The 18,242-nt window shown below is 45.7% G+C and overlaps 3 protein-coding genes across 3 annotated transcripts; 2 read left to right on the top strand and 1 right to left on the bottom strand.

Annotated features, from left to right (window-relative positions):
• Positions 1 to 8: 8 nt before the first annotated feature.
• On the top strand, positions 9 to 2,166 carry LOC108145479 (transcription factor grauzone). The gene is made up of 5 exons (XM_017270933.2): positions 9 to 209; positions 295 to 1,061; positions 1,120 to 1,329; positions 1,390 to 1,765; positions 1,826 to 2,166. The coding sequence occupies exons 1-5, from the start codon at positions 87 to 89 to the stop codon at positions 2,060 to 2,062; spliced, it is 1,713 nt and encodes a 570-aa protein (XP_017126422.1). The 5' UTR covers positions 9 to 86; the 3' UTR covers positions 2,063 to 2,166.
• A 307-nt stretch (positions 2,167 to 2,473) lies between these two features.
• LOC108145545 (CDK5RAP3-like protein) lies at positions 2,474 to 4,389 on the top strand. The gene is made up of 4 exons (XM_017271045.2): positions 2,474 to 2,547; positions 2,616 to 2,790; positions 2,851 to 3,678; positions 3,744 to 4,389. The coding sequence occupies exons 1-4, from the start codon at positions 2,542 to 2,544 to the stop codon at positions 4,247 to 4,249; spliced, it is 1,515 nt and encodes a 504-aa protein (XP_017126534.1). The 5' UTR covers positions 2,474 to 2,541; the 3' UTR covers positions 4,250 to 4,389.
• A 126-nt stretch (positions 4,390 to 4,515) lies between these two features.
• On the bottom strand, positions 4,516 to 18,051 carry LOC108145469. Its single transcript, XM_017270919.2, has 7 exons — positions 17,354 to 18,051; positions 10,920 to 12,385; positions 9,838 to 10,708; positions 9,047 to 9,179; positions 8,472 to 8,926; positions 7,817 to 7,925; positions 4,516 to 7,755 (listed from the first exon to the last, which is right to left on the bottom strand). The coding sequence occupies exons 1-7, from the start codon at positions 17,390 to 17,392 to the stop codon at positions 5,837 to 5,839; spliced, it is 4,992 nt and encodes a 1,663-aa protein (XP_017126408.1). The 5' UTR covers positions 17,393 to 18,051; the 3' UTR covers positions 4,516 to 5,836.
• Between the last annotated feature and the right edge of the window lie 191 nt (positions 18,052 to 18,242).

The raw sequence follows: 18,242 nt of genomic DNA, 5'->3' as shown, positions 1-18,242 counted from the left end.
GACACAGCCGATAGTTGCACAACTCCCATCGCCAGCGCTATGTAAATTACTAAAAAAAATATATAGTTTTATCAAATAAATGCAAAATGGATATCTGCCGCCTGTGTTTGCGCGGAGTGAGCGGCGCCCAGATGTGTCTACAGATCTTCGATGTGGACTCGGCGGAGAACAAGGTGGCGGAGGTGCTGCGGCAGCATTTCTGGTTCGAGGTAAGCGCAAGCCGCCTGCCCCTCACCCACTTGCAATCCATCATGGAAATGCTTTGATTCCAATTCGATCTCTTACCCCGGACAGGTCCTGCCCAACGACGAGATATCCAAGGTCATCTGTAACGTCTGCTGGACGCAGGTGTCCGAGTTCCACCAGTTCTATGTGTCCATTCAGGAGGCCCAGGTGATCTACGCCACCACCTCGAAGTTCAAGCAGGATCCGGAGATGGTGAACACCTCCTGGCCGGAGGAGGTGCTCATGCCCGCCGACGTGCTGGCCGTGGACAACGATGTAAGCGCCCAGCTGAACGTGAATCCGCTGGACGAGCTGGATCTGAGCCAGCCCATGTCCCCGGAAGACAGCAAGGTGGGCATCAAAACGGAGCGGCAGTCCCCCGAATTGGAGTTCATCTTCGAGGACGCCAACAATGATCAGGACGAGGACTACGAGGACGACGACGACGACGAGGAGGAGGAGGATGCCGACGACTTGATTGTTACCCGGAGCGGACGCAAGCGCAAACGGGAGGTGGCCAAGCCGGCCAAGACGAAAAGGGCGGGCAGGAAGAGCAAGGATAAGGTCGTGGCCAAGCGGGGGCCACCCAAGAGGATATTCAAGATGGAGCGGCTGCCACCGTTCTGCAAGGAGGACGAGGAGCTGATCAAGCGCTACATAGTCATGGGCTGCGAGCTGTGCATTTTCCTGGCCGAGGACTTTGACGGCATCCGCGAGCACTTCAAGGAGAAGCACCCAGAGGAGCGGCCCTACATCAAGTGCTGCGGTCGCAAGCTCAACAAGCGCTGCCTCATCCAGGAGCATGCCAGGCGGCACGAGAATCCCGAATACATCAAGTGAGTGTCCCATTCCACATAATGATTTCTCAGGCATTCATTCATTTTCCCCCGCCAGGTGCAAGGACTGCGGCAAGGTGTTTGCCAATTCGAGTGTGCTGCGTGCCCACTGGCTGGTACACCATGTGCCCGACGAGGACTGCGACTTCCAGTGCGAGGACTGCGGCAAGCGCTTCTCGCGGCGCAATCTGCTCGAGCTTCACAAGGGCTCTCATGTGCCCGTCAACGAGCGCAAGTTCATCTGCCCCCAGTGCCCCAAACACAATGCGTGCGTAATTTCCAGTCTGGCGTACAGTTTGCCATGCTAATTTGTATTCTTTTTCTACAGTTTCGCCACAGAGTACCACATGCAGGTCCACATCAGCATGCAGCATCGCAAGGCGGCCAACATCTGTCATGTGTGCGGCAAGAAGATCAAGGACAAGGCCGTCTTCGAGAAGCACGTTCGCCTGCACTTCGAGGAGAGCGGGCCACGCATCAAGTGTCCGCGTCCGGACTGCGAGAGCTGGCTGAAGGACGAGGATAATCTCAAGCAGCATTTGAGGCGCCACAACGACGAGGGCAAACTGTTCATTTGCACGGAATGTGGCAAGAGCTGCAAGAACTCCCGCGCGCTGATCGGTCACAAGCGCTATTCCCACTCAAATGTGATCTACACCTGCGAACAGTGTGGCAAAACCTTCAAGAAGGACATAAGCCTTAAGGTGGGATGGTACCATTGATCACTTAGGGTATTCTCTGACTGAAATAATTGGTCCTTGCAGGAGCACATGGCACAGCACACTGGCGAGCCTCTCTACAAGTGTCCATTCTGTCCCCGCACCTTCAACTCGAACGCCAACATGCACTCCCACAAGAAGAAAATGCACCCAGTGGAGTGGGACATCTGGCGGAAAACCAAGACGGGTAGCTCCCAAAAAGTACTGCCCAGCGCCCAAGTGGCTCAGATGTTCAGGGACGATACCGATGCCGCAGCTATTGCCAATGACTATTCAGCTTAGGCCCAGGAACGCTCAAGGAAGTCGGTCCGCGGATCCGTTGCTTAGTTTTTGATTTACCCTTGTTTGAAAACAAAATATATTTAATAGGAATTATTTGAAACTCAGCTTTCGTTTTTTGATTTGACTTTTGGCCTAAATGGCAAACGAACTTTGTGCGATTTTTAGTCTCTTTCTAAGAAAATCCAACTAAAACGATGGAAGTTTGAATATCAATAACAATTCAAAAATTCCATTTATCCAAAAACGGAAAATCAAATAAAAAAGAGTACATTTAAAAAAAATAGCAAAATCAAAGCCAATACAAAAGTAAAAGCAAAAGAAGAGGGAAATCTAAAGCCGCAGTGTAAATGTCTTATTTTGTGGCCCTTCCAGCACACAAATAATGGTTTGTGTCCGCACTACGTGTAAAGCAGTGGTCTGGTCACACTGGCAGTGACAACAAAAACAGCCTGCGTGGACAAACATAATATTGACTAAAAATGAATGTAAGTTTTTTGTTTTGAACAACAAACCACTTGACAATAAACTCTATCATATCATTTGACCCCCACAGGAGTCCGAGATTCCCATTGACATTCACACGCTGAAGCTGCAGGATTGGCTCATCAGCCGCAGAATCGTGCCAAAGAATGTGCAACAGGAAATTCGGGAGATCCACAAGAAGATCAGTAGCGCCCTGCAGGACATGCCCTCCAATGACCAGCTGATCAAGCTGTTGGCCAGGACGAGTAGGTTCTAGGGTGTGTGACCAAGTGGAGCTACCAACTAATACGGCCTCCTCCTTGCAGATATCAACTACTACCATGTCAAGGAGATCATCGAGATCCTGAAGCAGACGGAAAAGGACACGAAAAGCGTGTTCGGCACATACGGCAGCCAGCGCATGAAGGACTGGCAGGAGATCAGCCGCCTGTACGAGAAGAACGCCACGTATTTGGCCGAAACGGCCCAGATCTTTGTGCGGAATGTGAACTACGAGATTCCCGGGCTGCGCAAGCAGATGGCCAAGCTGGAGCAGCAGACCGACGAGAGCCAGAAGCGAGCCAACGACCTGAACAAACCGGAGAGCCAACTGCTGGCCGAACACGCCGCCCTTCTGGAGCAACTGGGCGTCCGGGGGGACAATCTGCATGCGGAGTTCGTGGAGGTGCTGGCCGGTCTGCCCGAGCTGTACGCCAAGTCGCTGATCGACATCGCTAAGATCCAGCCGGGCATCGATCTGTACGCCGAGATCAGTGGCAACAAGCAGGCGCTGCCCATCCTCAGCCACCTGGTGGAGTTCGGCAACACCACCGTCTATCAGTACATCCACAAGGAGGCACCGCTGGCCGTCGAGGAGCCGCCCATCCGGTTGAACCTCGGCGAGGGCATCGCCAGCAAGGACGACAATGCTGCCACTGAGATTGACTTCGGAACGGACGACAATGGCGGCACCTCTTCGACCGTTTCGGCGGAGATCATCGACTACGGCGACTTTCAGGAGAACGATGGAGGCAACATCGACTGGGGCATCGAGAGTGCTCCCACCGATGCGGTGGAGATCAACTTTGACATTCCCGTCGAGGAGTACGGCATAGTGGTGGAGGGCACAGGCATGGATGGTGGCACTGCCAAGGGTGAGTACTGCATTTGAAGGCATTGAAAGGGAATCCAAGTTATATAAACACTCTGTTTGCCACAGGCGATCAGGCTTACTCCTTGCTCGATTCGCCAAACTATCGGGATCGATTCCTGGATGAAATCTTCGAACTGGAGTCCTTTTTGCGCCTGCGACTCTATGAACTGAAGCAGTTGGAGTCCTCGAGCGACATCATGTTCTCGCTCATGGACAACATTGCCACCCACGACGCGGAGAGCATCCGGAAGATTCTCGGCTCCGTGGAGAAGATCATCCAGCAGACCTCCGACGAGCAGACGCGGCATCTCTTCCAGCTGAAGCACTCCCCGAAGTATGCCAATCTGCTGGCCACCAAGCTGCAGCAAATGACCAAGGCCGTGGAGAAGTTGCGGTCCACGCGGGAGGCGCTCAAGAAGCGGGCCATCGAGCTGCGGGAACAGCGGCAGCAGCTCAATCCCGTCCTGGAGGAGCTGGTTGCCCAGACCCGCACGCTGCAGTCGCACATCGAGCGGGATATCTCCAAGCGGTACAAGAATCGGGTGGTCAATCTAATGGGAGGCGTCAACTAATGGAATTGGTTAGCTGTTGGCTGTTTGTTAAATAATGTTTATTAATAAACCGATAACTGGGCAGGACAAAGATGGCTTTGTACATTTTTTAAAAGAAGTTTATTTTTATTTTGCTATTTTTATTAAATATACAAATTGTATTTATATTGTGTTCTTTCTTTTTAATTGCCATTTTGCTTCTTTTTTTTTTTTTTGTATCCAGAATACAAACCTAATTTTAATGAAGTTTGTTGTTGGTTTCATTTTTTTTTTTTTTTTTTTTTTGTGTTGCTTTTGTTTTGTTCATAAAAGTATGCTTACACATTTAACGTTTTAAACTTTCACTTAAATGTAAAATTCTTATGTTGCTGAATTTGAATAATGTGTAAAACAAGAACAACGCTGTGATTAACTTAAATGTTTGGGGCCTTGTCTTCAATTTAAGGAAATTCATGTTCATGAACAAAATTGAATTATATAAATCGCAAGTAGAATTGGAGGAGAGAGGGGAGCTTCAAAAAAATCGAAAATGCTATAGAGTAGCTATACAAGGTTTGGGTGTAAAAAGCCACAATATGTCGGGGTATACATTGGGATATCAACTAGACTTAGGCACTAATCTAACAAAAGTGTGGCTGGCGGTAATCAGCAGAAAGGCTTTATAAGTATAATCAATTCGTTAACTAAATAGAAAATAACAAGCACTATCGAAAATACAATTAATTATACGGGGAAGAGGCCTCATGATATGGTTACAACTTTGTGTGGCGTCTAGGCCCGGGCTCAAAGCGTCGTGTACTTTTGTTTTCATTTATTTTGTTTTATTTTGTTTTGTTTTGTTTTGTTTTGTTTCCGTTTGTGATGCATGACCCGACCCAAGCTCAAATCAATCATCTACAATACAATATGGGGGGAGGGGGGTGGGGTCTGTCGCGGTTAACATAGATATCATATGTATGAATAAATGTTGGATTGTTTTGGTTATACATCAACGTACGTATTTGTGTAGTGTTGCATTTATAACTTGTATGGTAAATGTTAAATTAGCATAAAATTTGTTCGAAAGTTGCTTGTGGTCTGCCATTATTGTAGTTGCTTATTTCTAATATATATATATATATATATATGTTTCATATAATTTATATATGTATTTATTATTTATAGGTTTTAATTTAATTCTTGCTCTTGCTCTTGCTTTGCTTTGCTTAGGTGCTACTATGTATATGTCTGAATTTATTTATGTATACATGCTTCTGTTTATTTGATGTACTTTGTAAATGATTACATTTTATACACGTATCATAGCGCCGGTCGGATTAGAAATTCTGAGCTCTTTCCGCTCTAATCTTTATGTTATTGCTCTTAATTTCAAAAAAATATGTGGATTGCCCTATCTACAACTCCAACTCGCGTCCACACACATCCACCCTCCCCCCTACACTTACAATCTAAGCGAACTTGTTCCGTTTTCCGTATTCCGTATTCTGTTTCCTGTTTTCGCTTGTTTCTTCAGTGGAAAACATCGCCTCTCTTGGCTGGCTCTGTCCACCAGCGATGGTGGTGATGGTGATTCGGTTGCTGAGCTTGCTGCTGATGATGCTTCGACTGTCAATCGTTCTTCACTGGGTAGTAGATTAGATCCGGCTGTTGGCCATGCGGCGGCATTTGCTGCATCATGCCGCCCATCATGGACGGCAACACACCCTTGGGGTCGTCTCCCAGCATCGAATAGCCCACACCCACTCCGACACCTACTCCCACTCCCACTCCAACTCCCGTGCGGTCGTACACGTTGCTGTGCGGCACTGGCGGGGGCAGCAGGTGCGGATGCAATGGCTGCTGCTGCTGCTGTTGCGCCTGCAGACCATGTGGATGGTAGGGCTGAAAGCTGTTCTGTTTCTGCTGCTCGCTGACCAGCTGATCGCTCAGGTGCTGGTCATAGGCTCCTCCGTACACGCCGCCTCCACTGCGCATCAAACCGCTCGCATAGCTGCCGGCGCCGTGATGCTGCTGCTGCTGCTGCTGAGCCGCCTGTTGTTGCTGTTGCTGTTGCTGAGACGACGCCGCTTGTTGCTGCTGCATCAGGTCGAAATTGTACTCCATTGGCGCGGGATTTGTGTCAATGAGATTCGTGAGTATGCTGCCGATGTTGTTGTAGTTGTGGGGATCACTCGAATTCGCCTGAGCCTGGGCCTGTTGTTGCTGTTGTGCCGCCTGCTGTTGTTGTTGCTGTTGTTGTGGCTGCTGCTGCTGCTGCTGCTGCTGTTGTGGAGTTTGGCCAAACGCAGGCGCCGGCCACATATGCTGGAAGCTCATCAGGTCACCGGCGAGAGTTGGATCTGGTTGCTGCGGTTGAGCGTGTTGTTGCTGCTGCTGCTGCTGCTGTGGTTTGCTTACTGCTTGTTGCTGCTGCTGCTGTGGCGAAGGCGGCACATTCATTGGAAGCCCTAGGAACTCGGCCGACTCCACTATATAGAATTTGTTATCTTTGAGCTCAACCTGCTGGTTGCTGGGTGGATTACCAAAGTTCATGTTGCCCCAGGAGTCGGTGGCCTGTTGCTGCAAGAATTGCTGCTGCTGCTGCTGCTGCTGTTGTTGTTGTTGTTGTTGTTGTACTGGAGCAGGTTGTGGCGACTGCAGTCTCGCATGCTGTGGGGAATGCGAGGGTTGCTGATGCTGCTGCTGCAATTGCTGGGCCGCAGGATGGTGATGCAACGGCGATCGCTGGTTGTGCCGATGTTGTTGCTGCATCATCAGCTGGTGTTGATGGTGCATCGGCGGCATGTGGTGAGGGGAGCTGAAGTGCGGCTGCGGCTGCTGTTGTTGCAGTTGCGAGGGATGCGGCGGATGTGGACTCTGGGGCGTGTGGCTCCTCATGTGCTGCTGTTGTTGGGCAAGATGGTGTTGTTGTTGTTGCTGCTGAGGCTGTTGCTGTTGCTGCTGATACTGGCTAATCAGTTGATGTTGCTGATAAGCACTCGCTGCCGGGTTGGACTCAAAGTGAAATTGGCCATCCTGTCCAAAGCTGTTCATGCGCTGCAGATGCAATTCTCCGGGTGCAACTCTCGGCTGTGGCGGCGGCTGCTGCTGTTGCTGCTGCTGTTGTTGTTGTTGTGTCGGCGGCGGCGTCGGATGTTGCTGATGCAAGGCATTCTGGGGCTGCTGCTGCTGCTGTTGCTGCTGTCCTGGCTGCTGTTTCTCCGCATTAAAGCTCTGATTGTACATGGAATTCTGCTGAGATTCACTCGTCGACACCGAATGCTGTGACGTGGATGCCGTGGAGGATTGCGAGCTGTTGCTACTGACCATGGCCGCATTGAACTGATCCTGCTGCAGGCAGCCCGGAGTCGTCGAGACTGGCGGTGGCGGCGTGGGCGTGGCCGCGGAGCCCTTCTGCTGTTGCTGCTGCGAGGATGCTGCTGCTGCGGCGGCGGCTGCTGCCTGCGCTTTCGCCTTGCTGGTCACCGCCTTTTTGGTGGCTTTCACAGGCGGCGGACCCGGCATATCCGGCAAGCTACCCATTTCGCCTGAAAGGAAATTGTCATATTTTAGCTTTAGCGTTTAAAGGAAACCCTCAGCAATCCGTACCTTCTTCGTTCGTCTTGGGAAAGCGCTGCTTTCCCTTTTTAGGAGGTGGCGGCTCGTTTCCGTGCATTGTCTGCTTGTGACGCACCAGATGCGTTTTCCATTTGAAGGTCTGCAAGGACACCAATAAACAATATTAGAAGTGAGTTATTTGTTTATTTTTTTATTTTTTACTAGTTGCAATAATAATTTAAACTGTGTACTTCGAAAAAAGGGATTATTTAAATTAATTAGGTCAACTCCGAGTGCCTACAATATTATAAAAACTATGGGGTTACATGGGTATTAGGAAAAAAAAAAAAAAATTTTCGATTTTAGTGCTGGTGACATATTTATTTAAGCATTTAAAAAACAAATTCTTTGAAAGAGTAAGGACAAAAAAAAAAAAAAAAAAAAAAAAAAAACGTTTAATACTTTAAAACGCATAATTTAAAAAATATCGTTTTATTTATAGATATAGGCAGGTTGAACATGTCTAAAAACAAATAAGAGTGTCCACTAGTTTCCCAATAAAATGGTCAGTTTGAGTCTCCGAAAATATTTATCTTGTTGATAATTAAAAACAATAATTGTTTTCCCTTCCCTTCACATACAAAACTGCATCTCTAGCCTAGAACTTCAGCCTTCAAATAAACATGCAATTGTAGTTAAGGCCTACCTGATCGCAGTAGTTGCAGCAGTGCGGCCGTTCCTCCGAGTGGGATGGTAGGTGCCGCTGCAGGGATTTGGCCGATCCGAAGCGCTTGCCGCACAGCGTGCACTTGCACTCGGACACGTCGACGTGGGCGTTGCTGTAGTGCTCCTTGAGCGCGGGATATGTGAAGTAGGAGGAGCCGCACAGGTCGCACACGTAGGGCCGTTTGATCTCGGTGTGCAGCTGCACGTGCCGCTCCAGGTTGGCCTTCAGCGTGAAGCGGTTATGGCAAATGTGGCACTCGAAGAAGTTGTCGCGCTTGTGCACGCGGATGATGTGCTGGTACAGGGCGTTCTTCGACTGAAACTCCTCGCCGCACACCTCGCAGATGGCCCCGTCGGCCTTGTGGCCCGTCTCCTCGAAGTGTTGCTGCAGTTTCTTCTGCGGAAACTTTAGCCCGCACTCGGCGCAGGGAAAGGCTGTAAAATAGATAGAATGGGTTAGACGCTGGTTCAAACGCTTTTGGGCAAGGCTGTTGCTGTTTCCAAGGAACTCCGCCTGCCGAGAACTTGGTGAAATTTACATTCACTGCGACTCACTTTTGATTTCCTTCTTGTTGTGCGACTCCACGTGGGCGTGAAACTGCTGTTTGCGCGAGTACGACTCCCCACACGTTTCGCAAACGAACGGGAACTCCTTCACATGCATGGTGCGGTTGTGGTGGATTATTTCCTGAAAATTAATAATATTTTTTATTAACTGTGCAAGTACATATTTCAAAGTTCATTAGTTAATGTTTTAATAATTTAATATATTTAAAATACCTAAAATCTATGAATGTTAATAATAGGTTATATGGCCTTTCTAAACGATTGATATAAATATTTTGAGTCCCGAAGTTTGACACTTTTAGACACTTTTTCCTTCCATATATCAAATTCAATTTTAATATTAAATTTCTTCTGCTTTTAATGTGGTTTTTTGAATCCTAAAAAAATTTCTTATCTCTTTTAGAATTTTTTTGGACAGCCAAACAGTATAACCGCCCACAATGAATGCTGCTTTTTATTTTAAAAACACTTTAGTTGAGAAATACAGAACATTTAACTTTCAGAAACCTATTGAAGTGCTTTGAAACCTTTACAACTCTCTGTAGCCTGCCAAAAAATTGAGTTTAAAGGTTCAGGGCTTTGCAATTATACATTACTAAATATTTTTTTAGTAATTACATTAAAATACTTTAAAAAGTGTAGATATAAATGACACATATCGTTGAATATTTAGGTATAAACCAATTTTGATGAGGCTTTCATTATGTCTGAACTTCTAAAAGACAGTTGCTAATACTATATACTAGATTGATTTGTTTTCTTCCAAACAGTTTAGTTACCTCCAGCGTGTTCCCATTGCGCTGACCGCAGTCGTGGCAATAGCCCGGGTGCATCTTGTAGTGGTCCAGCAGCGACTTGCGCTTGCGATACGACTTGGGGCAGAGCAGACAGTTGTAGCTGGGCTTGTCCTTCTTGCTGCCGGGCGTCTGACCGCCACTGCCTCCACTACCGCTGCCGTGCTGCGAGGGCGGCGCCTGCAGGGAGGTGCTGCTGCTGCTGCCGCCGTCGATCAGTTGCTGCTTGGCCGCGTCCAGCTCGTCCATGTCGTGGTCCAGGTCGTCGTCGTCCTCGTCCGGCGACAAGTCATTGTCGTCCAGCTCCAGCGAGGAGTTCAGTTGACCGCTGACGGGAGGAGTGTCGCCCAAGTTCGACAAGGCTGCCAGGGCTGGCATTTGACGACTGCCCATCATCGAGGTGCCGTGTTGTGGGAAATCCTCCGACATCATCATCATCTGCCGCTGCTGGTGAGGCAGAGCCACATGCTGCTGCTGCTGCTGTTGCTGCTGTTGCTGCTGTTGTTGCATCATGCCGCCCATCATCGACAGGGGATTATTGCTTGAGTTGTAGAGCTTTTGCTGCTGGTGCATTTGAATTTCGCTGACGTGACTCGCCGAACTGCCGCCCGGCATGATGACGTTGGGATTGCCATGCGCCGCCTGGCTGCCCTTAAGATCCCTGCTCTCCATGGGCATGGACATGGGCAAGTGGTGTGATGGTTTCATAGACGCCACCAACTGATCCTGCTCCTGCAGCGTCAGTTGCGGGCGGTGTAGGCTGCCATTGTTGCTGTTGTTGTTATTATTATTGTTGCTGATGCTATTGCTTGACGTAAGGCCGTTGATCACAAGATTTGCACTGCTGCTGCTACTTCTGCAAGCAAAGAAAAAAGTCGGATAAGCAATAGGTAGGTATAGTTTTACACTTCTCAGAAATAAATATCGAAGTCTATTTAAGAAAACTAGAATGAATGTATCTAAACATCCCCAACAACAACATAAGATCGAATACATAAGTGTGTACCAATTTTAAGCTAACATTTTTCCTAAAAAAGTGACACTCTTGATAAAAAAAACAAACTTACAGGTGATGCGAATGATGACTATTGTTCTCCATTATCACACCGCTGATGCCATTCCCATTACCGCCGCTCCCGCTGCCGCTGCTGCTGCTGTTGCTGCTGTGTCCGCTGGCGCTGTTCACGCTGCCCAAGGCACTGCCGGCGCCAGCCAGCATGTCATCGATCTCGGGTTCCATCTCCAGACCATCGATCAGACGTCCCGCGCCTACACCCTCGTCAATGAACTCCTCGAACTTCATAATCTCTTGGGCAGCCGACGACAGCTGCGATTCCGTTTCCGACTCCAGTTCGGAGTCGCCAAACGAGATGGCTGGCAGCTGCTGCCGCTGCTGGATCGCCTCCATTTGCTGCTCCTGCTGCTGCTGCTGAATCTCATCCAGGTGCTGCTCCTGCTCCTGCTGCTGGATCTCCTCCTGATTCTGCTGTTGCTGCTGCTGCTGCTGAACCTCCTCATCCCGCTGCAGTTCGTTCCTCTGCTTCATCAAGATGACCAACTGATGACGTTCCTTTTGGCGTCGCCACTCCTCCAGCCGCTGCTCGCGCAGCTCCTTCAGCACCCGCGCCGAGGGCGTGGTGCCCAGCAGGCGTCCATTCACAACAAAGTTCTCGTAGAACTGCCGGAGAAATGGCTTGTGGTGCTGGCTGAGCGCCAGGCGGAGCAGAGCCCGGAGCTGGGCCTTGAAGGCCCGCTCGCTGAACTCGCCGGTGCTGTGGTGATACCGCATCGTGTACTGGCTGTCCTCGTGAAAGACGTAGCCCTCGCCCAGCCGGCTGTGCTCCTCTTTCCGCCGCACACTCGTCACGGTCAGGTGCATGTTGTTGGTACGCTTGCGCTTCACCAGCTTGCCGTCGCTGCTGTTGCTGTTCGCCTCCTCGTCCTCGTCCTCGCCCAGCTGGTCCTCGTCCACGAAGGTGGCCGCATACTTTCGCTTGACCAGCAGCGAAACGCCGGTCTGGATCAGGTCCAGCGGATCGCCGGGGCCCAGGGCCAGGGCGTCCACATTGTTGCCGGCATGGAACTGCAGGGAAGACGAGTTCTGCGTGTCCGCATCGTCGAGGAAGTCCTCCTCCTCCTCCTCGAGGCACAGGAACTCCTCCTTGCAGAGGATCTTCTCGAAGTTCTGGTTCAGATCCGTCGATCCCGCCTCCTCGTCGTCGTTCTCGCGTTTGATCTCCGCCTCGCAGCCGGTGCCAGGCTCCTTCTTCTCCTTCTTGGCGGTCAGCAGCAGCTGGAGCTGCTTCGTCCTCGCTAGCTCAAGCTGCTGGGTCCTTCCGTCGCCACCGCCACCGCCACCTCCGCCACCTGCCCCGCCGTTGTCATTAGCAGCAGCTATGTGACTGAACAGATTCCTGACGACTTGGTCGCAGGCCTCCGGGTACTTGCACTTAAGCGTCTGCAGCAAGAATTGAATAGCATCGCACCGCAATGCCGTGTTGAGGCTGTCCAGTAGATTTAGTGATTGATCCACCTGAAAAATAATATAATAATATAATATATAAATGATTTCAAAGTTTTGCAAAATAGCAAAGATACCGTTATAGGTTGTAAGATTGTAAAGAAAGAATTCAAAACTTAGTTTTGTTCTAATTTAAAATAACAAGATGAATTGATCATGCCATTTGCACTTTTAACTAACCTTGGCTGGTCAATATCTTCCCAAATCATTTTACTGAAAATTAAAAAATCCTCCGATTTCGACAAAATAAAATGTTTACTTGAGTTCACAATCTCAATGTAATTTATTTATTGATGAAACAATGTTGTTCTTTATTATTCGAAAATCATTATTTATGGTGTCCATTTTAAATTCAATCTATGAATGGATTATGCATATCTAAACTGGATTGCTTTCTTTAAAAATTTGTTTTGAGCCCACTGTGCTTAAATTATTGCGCTAGAGGAAAATAAATTACCAACTTCCGTTTAAAGCCGCCCATTTCCATAGGGAAAACAACAACAAACTGCGGAATGTGGTGGGTGGGAGAGACTGGTAGGGTTGCCACCTAAATACGGGATATTTGTTATTCCCGTTAAAGACCCAATTAGAATCGTCATTTGTTTCAATTAAACGGCCGAACTCTCTCAGAAACACACCACACACACACGGTGATGGAAATAACTGTCGTCAAACACAATTAGTGATTATTATTTTCCAAACAATTTAATGCAATTAGAGCAGGAGAGTGGGGGAGAAGGAAAAAGTGAGAATCGAGAGAAGTGGGAGAGAGCGCGCCTGCTTCAATGAAACGTAGACAGCACGGCGACAGCGACGTCGACTGCGCTGCCCGCGCAAGCGATTAGCACACACAGAGAAACAGCAAGCGAAGATGGCGAAAAATAGAAAAGAAAAACAAAAACAGCAAAAGCGGAGGCAGAGAAATTAAAACAGCGCACAATTTGTGCTACTTTTCCTCATTCCACAATGTTGCTATTATGTATGTATGTTTGTCCGCCGTGTGAGTGTGTTTGTGTATTTGCAGCGATTTGTAGTCGTTACAAACACAATGTGGGGCTGCTCTCTTCCCTCTCTTCGCTTCTAACCCATCCACCCACTGTGCGAAAAGGAGAGGGAAACAATGGTGAGGAGCCGTAGGGGGAGGGCGGGCGGCGAAAGAAGAAAATGGGGGGCACTAAAAGTAAACGACGTCGCAACCCTGAAATGCTCTAAACGCCTTCCAATACCCTACCTTTTCACAAATTCATGTTTGGTATTGTTTTTAGATTTAAAAAAAAACATAGGAGTGGATTAGTAATGTTTTGAAATTTGATATTTGGTACCGTAATTCTTGGCCTTTCAATATATGAAAAAAATATGTTGAGCATTGAAATGGCAAAGGACATGTTGCTTCTTACATACATAGTTGCTATAATTCTATCTATCTGTTAATGATTTCTTTTCAATGATCAAAACTTTTGTTTAAATCTGTTGTAATATACAATTTTTGTAGTTAACATCTTGTTCAAAATTTAATAAAAGCCAAGGATACGGCTTTGAACAAATTTTTAAGGGTCACTAATAACAACTATATAGATATCCATTTAAAATTAGCTTAAGGCAGTAAGGGAGAACTTTAGAATAAGGTCATCAGGTTTATAAAAAAAAAGTGAGAAATTCCCAAAGTTCTTGAAAAACATCGAAATCTAGCAAATTGTTCCCATCACAGCTTTAGGATATAGACGTCCGATCAGCGGAGTTTTATAACTAAAAGTACGTGCAACTATTAACAGAGAAACCGAGAGAAAGACATACATACTTATAATGACTATAATGACTCCCACAGTTAGGCTTATCAATGTCGTGTCGAATATGTCACCTACACTACGTTACAAAGTTTTACCACAATTATGATACCATTTATAAAAGTTTTAAATTGTTGTTTTTATCAAAATATATTTTGAAGTTGCTATCTGGCCAAATAACAGTATGGACTTACACTGCAAGGAAATAAAATCTTCGGCGTGCAGAATCTAACCCTTTTTTAAAAATATTTTTGTTAATTACCACGTATTAGTTATTACTTTTAAGATTTTGGTTTGGCAAAATATAAAATATTTACTTATAAGTAATATTTCGGAACTCTAAAGGTATAATTTATTTATAGTTGTTCTTGAAATTTGTTGATACATACATATATACAAAATCTACAAAAGTAACCTTTAGCTTAAAGGTAAAGAAATGGAATCAATTGGTTTGTTTATGACGTTTATTTTAACGGATTAAGCTGGCTATAAAGCGATTATAGCAACAGAGAAATACTTTCTCCTAGTCAAACTGCTTTAAATCAATCAACTTGAAATAGAAACAAAACGGTAATATTTGACAAAAGACTTCGAATTCAGTCTGCTGATCGATGGTTACTACTTATGTACATATGTAAGTATGTACATATATAATTTCCCCTTTCTATCTGTGTGGCAACGCTGGGGGCTGTGCGTTTTATTTGTCAATAAAGTTGTTGTAAATTTAGATTGCAGATAACGAAAACTTAATACAAGTACGAGCACATGGGCATGTAAGCATTTATAAACTTAATTCGTGTGTTTGTGGGGCAAGAGAAAACGAGAGAGCTGAAAAGCGGGATAGAAAAGGTGGGATAAAGAGCCTAAGAAAAGTACAATGCAAGAGAAAAGCAAATGCCATATTTAATTAGAATTTTTTGTGTTCTAATTAAATGTTAGTTTGTGTGCGAGTATGTGTACGGTTGTGTGAATTTATGCTCGTATCTGTGTACTTGTGTTTATGAGAACTAAAAATACACAAGTTGAAAATATTTTGTCTGGATTAAAATCATTTTTTTAAGGGGAAAACCCTTGGAAGGTGCGGACTGTTCGATAAATGAATTTTTCGCCATGATTTATTCCGCTTTAGTTGCTGCACAGAAATATTTAGTTCGTTTGCAATTGTTATGTACCTGTTCATTTCTCACATAAAGACCCAAAGAGCTATCTTCAAAATACTTATGTACACATGAGCACATCTACACACAAACACACTCACACATTTAGTGTTCGGATGGGTGAACCATAAGAAAGGGGGAGGTGGGGAGATGACGTTGGCTGCATTTTTAGCAAAATTTATGTTATACATTTCGTGCTCGCCATCTCCCTCGCACTTGGACACACAGTTCTCAAAGTGGAACTCACACACACACATGCGTTCAAATAGTTGTACTAATCAAATAAAAATAGCATTTACATCGCCCTCTCTCTTTCCATTATTTTTCAGAGTTTTATTAATGAAATTGGCACAGCAAAACACAGTGCAATCAATTCAAGTTCCAAGTGGAAGGGATGGAAAAACAAGACACTCAATCCATGTCGTTAACTCAATTAAGAGCGATAAAAACTTTAATTGTTTTACTGCAAAACGGAATTAATTAAAAAGCACACAGAGTGTTCCTATTCAAGTGGAATGGGATTTTTTAAATTGTTTTTGTGCTCATTAAGTGCACTTTATTTCAGTGAAATGTTTAGCTTTAATTATTTAGTTCATTTTAATGCAATTAAATCGGTAAATTAAAATCTTATTGACCACTTTCTTTTCTCTTAATTACAACAACAACTTGCTCCACTGTGCAGTGCTGTTTACTATTCTTCTTCTTGCACTTGTGCTTTGCTTCGTACATTCGTACTCGATTACCCCATCTCGCTCGCACCTGCATATGAAATGCCTCGAATTTATATGCATGCAAGAGAAAAAGAGAACTCCCCCATTCCCTCCCCCTTCCTCTCTCACCATCCTTCCCACTTCGCCCCACAAACAACAACAACACACACACACACACACATTTAAAGGAGGAGGGAGAGCGAGAAATACAATCAAACTCTTGCTCTTGGGGCTCAATTTGAGATTTGTTGTTGTTGTTGCTGTTGGATTTTGTAGTATTTGTAGTATTAGTATTTATGTAAATGTGCGCTTTGCTTGTGTGGCCAAAGTAAATGTAAATGTTGTTATAAACTAATAAAAATAAAAATAAATATTTTCTCGAATATAACGAAGGAAAACAAAACAAAAGTGAATAATAGCAGTGATGAAATGGGTCGAAAAGTGGGGAGTCAAAATGGAAAGAGGGAAAGGAGGGGGACTACAATTCATTTTAGAGGCAAATAGAAAAAAACAAAAATAACATTATGTGGCACTCAACGAAAGGGGGAAAGAAAGGGGGAGAATGAGAGGGGGCGCAGAAGGAAAGAGGAGGTAAATGGAAATGGGAGTGGTATGGGTTTGCCTTTGAATAGGGATAGTGGGAGTGGGCGGGATGGAGCAAAAGACTCGGCGGAAGTTCACACAGACGCACTGTGTATGTGTGTTTTTTGTGGGTGGGTGGAAATTGTGCAAGAAGCGATTGTGGGGGCTCTAAATCAACGGAGCTTTTAAAATAATAAAGCAAACAGAAATAGAGGGAATTTTTGAGAACCACCCTTCGTTTGCCAGCTACACTCGCCGAAAAAATACGTTGCATTTGCATTTGAGGTTACTCATATTTGAACCGCAAATTCCCGCTCAAACTCATTAGCTGCGTCTCTTTGTTTACTTCAGGTGCTTCGTAGTTCCAATTGGAAGGGGGACAGAGCGCGATTTGAATGGAAAAACTAAATTCGGTTTTATTTTAATCACAGCGACCTTTTCACATTACAGCAACAACAAAAAACAATAACAACGACTAAAAAACAACAATAAATACGGCCAGTGCACACTGTACTTCATTTGTTATCTGTTCCTCCACCTCCTCCTCTTCTATCGCGCTCTCGCTGCCGCTCTCTTCCTGGCCTACGCATTACACGTTGTTTTGCTGCTCTCTCAATTAGACAGTCGCAGTCACACGGAATGTAGACTCCTCACGCACACACAAACCAGCTGCCTATGTATGTGTACTTGATATGATGATGGGTAGGGGAAAAGGGGAGGGGGTAATGGTAAACATTATTTAATTACCAGTAATTTAAAATCCAACTGTGTAGTTTTGTTATCCATTTTGTTGTTGGCTTCTGCATTTGGCTGAATTTTATTTTTACGTTTCACTCTCTCACACACACATTCACTCACACACACACGCGCACAGAATCTCACTCGCTCGCACACACACGGGTGCGGGTTTTTTTTATTATTTCGATTTTTCTTTTAGCCCCTGCTTCGCGTTTCTTCTTTTGCTTCTTTGCTGTGGCTCAGCTCTTTTTTTTTTGTGTTATTCCATTCTCCTCTCCTTTGCTTTTGGCTTTTCGTACGTCGCTCTCGCTGTATTGACACAACATTGAGAAATTCCCATTGGTTTTTTTTCACATTTTTACGGTTAATGGGCGAATTCGCAGATTTTGTTATTGCATAAAGCAAGAGCACAGGGAATATTTAACAACCTATTTAGCTCTAGGCTGCTTGCAACTTTCTGTGGCACACACACGCACGCACACACGCGCGCATGAAAAAATGTTTTCCAATCCTTCGTTTTCGCCACGCGTTTTTCCCGCTTTACTTTACTTGCTAATTACAAGAAAAGCCCTTCATAGAAACCGATGAACCGTTAGTTTAGCAAGTATATTTGAATCTTTTTTTTTAACAGCAAATAAAAAGCGACGGAATTTTTCTCAAAATGTTTTGTACGGTCTGGCGTTGCCAGAGTGGTTCGTGGCTTTGGCGTTGCCAGACTGGTTCGTGCCGTTTTGTCGTTCACACCGATATTTGAGCGTACATTTTTCAGTGCTGAAAAACGTCCATTTCGTTATAATTCAGTGTTTCGCTGTGACGGCCAACCTACGATGCCATTCACACAGAATTCAATTTGCTCTTGCGAGCCGTTTTGTTTAACTTTCAGGCAATCTTTTTCGGC

The sequence above is a fragment of the Drosophila elegans genome, unplaced genomic scaffold (genome assembly GCF_018152505.1).
Source record: "Drosophila elegans isolate 14027-0461.03 unplaced genomic scaffold, ASM1815250v1 contig_520, whole genome shotgun sequence".
Taxonomy (NCBI): Eukaryota; Metazoa; Arthropoda; class Insecta; order Diptera; family Drosophilidae; genus Drosophila; species Drosophila elegans.
The sequence above is the reverse complement of the archived record's forward strand: the minus strand, read 5'-3'. Positions and strand labels throughout refer to the sequence as shown.

Coding starts and splice junctions, on each gene's coding strand:
- LOC108145479 (XM_017270933.2), top strand. CDS start 87: ATGGATATCTGCCGCCTGTGTTTGCGCGGAGTGAGCGGCGCCCAGATG. Junction 210..294: donor GGCAGCATTTCTGGTTCGAG/GTAAGCGCAAGC, acceptor TACCCCGGACAG/GTCCTGCCCAACGACGAGAT. Junction 1,062..1,119: donor GAGAATCCCGAATACATCAA/GTGAGTGTCCCA, acceptor TTCCCCCGCCAG/GTGCAAGGACTGCGGCAAGG.
- LOC108145545 (XM_017271045.2), top strand. Junction 2,791..2,850: donor CAAGCTGTTGGCCAGGACGA/GTAGGTTCTAGG, acceptor TCCTCCTTGCAG/ATATCAACTACTACCATGTC. Junction 3,679..3,743: donor GGATGGTGGCACTGCCAAGG/GTGAGTACTGCA, acceptor TGTTTGCCACAG/GCGATCAGGCTTACTCCTTG.
- LOC108145469 (XM_017270919.2), bottom strand. CDS start 17,392: ATGGATAACAAAACTACACAGTTGGATTTTAAATTACTG. Junction 12,386..17,353: donor AGTTGGATTTTAAATTACTG/GTAATTAAATAA, acceptor ATTATTTTTCAG/GTGGATCAATCACTAAATCT. Junction 8,927..9,046: donor CAACAAGAAGGAAATCAAAA/GTGAGTCGCAGT, acceptor TCTATTTTACAG/CCTTTCCCTGCGCCGAGTGC.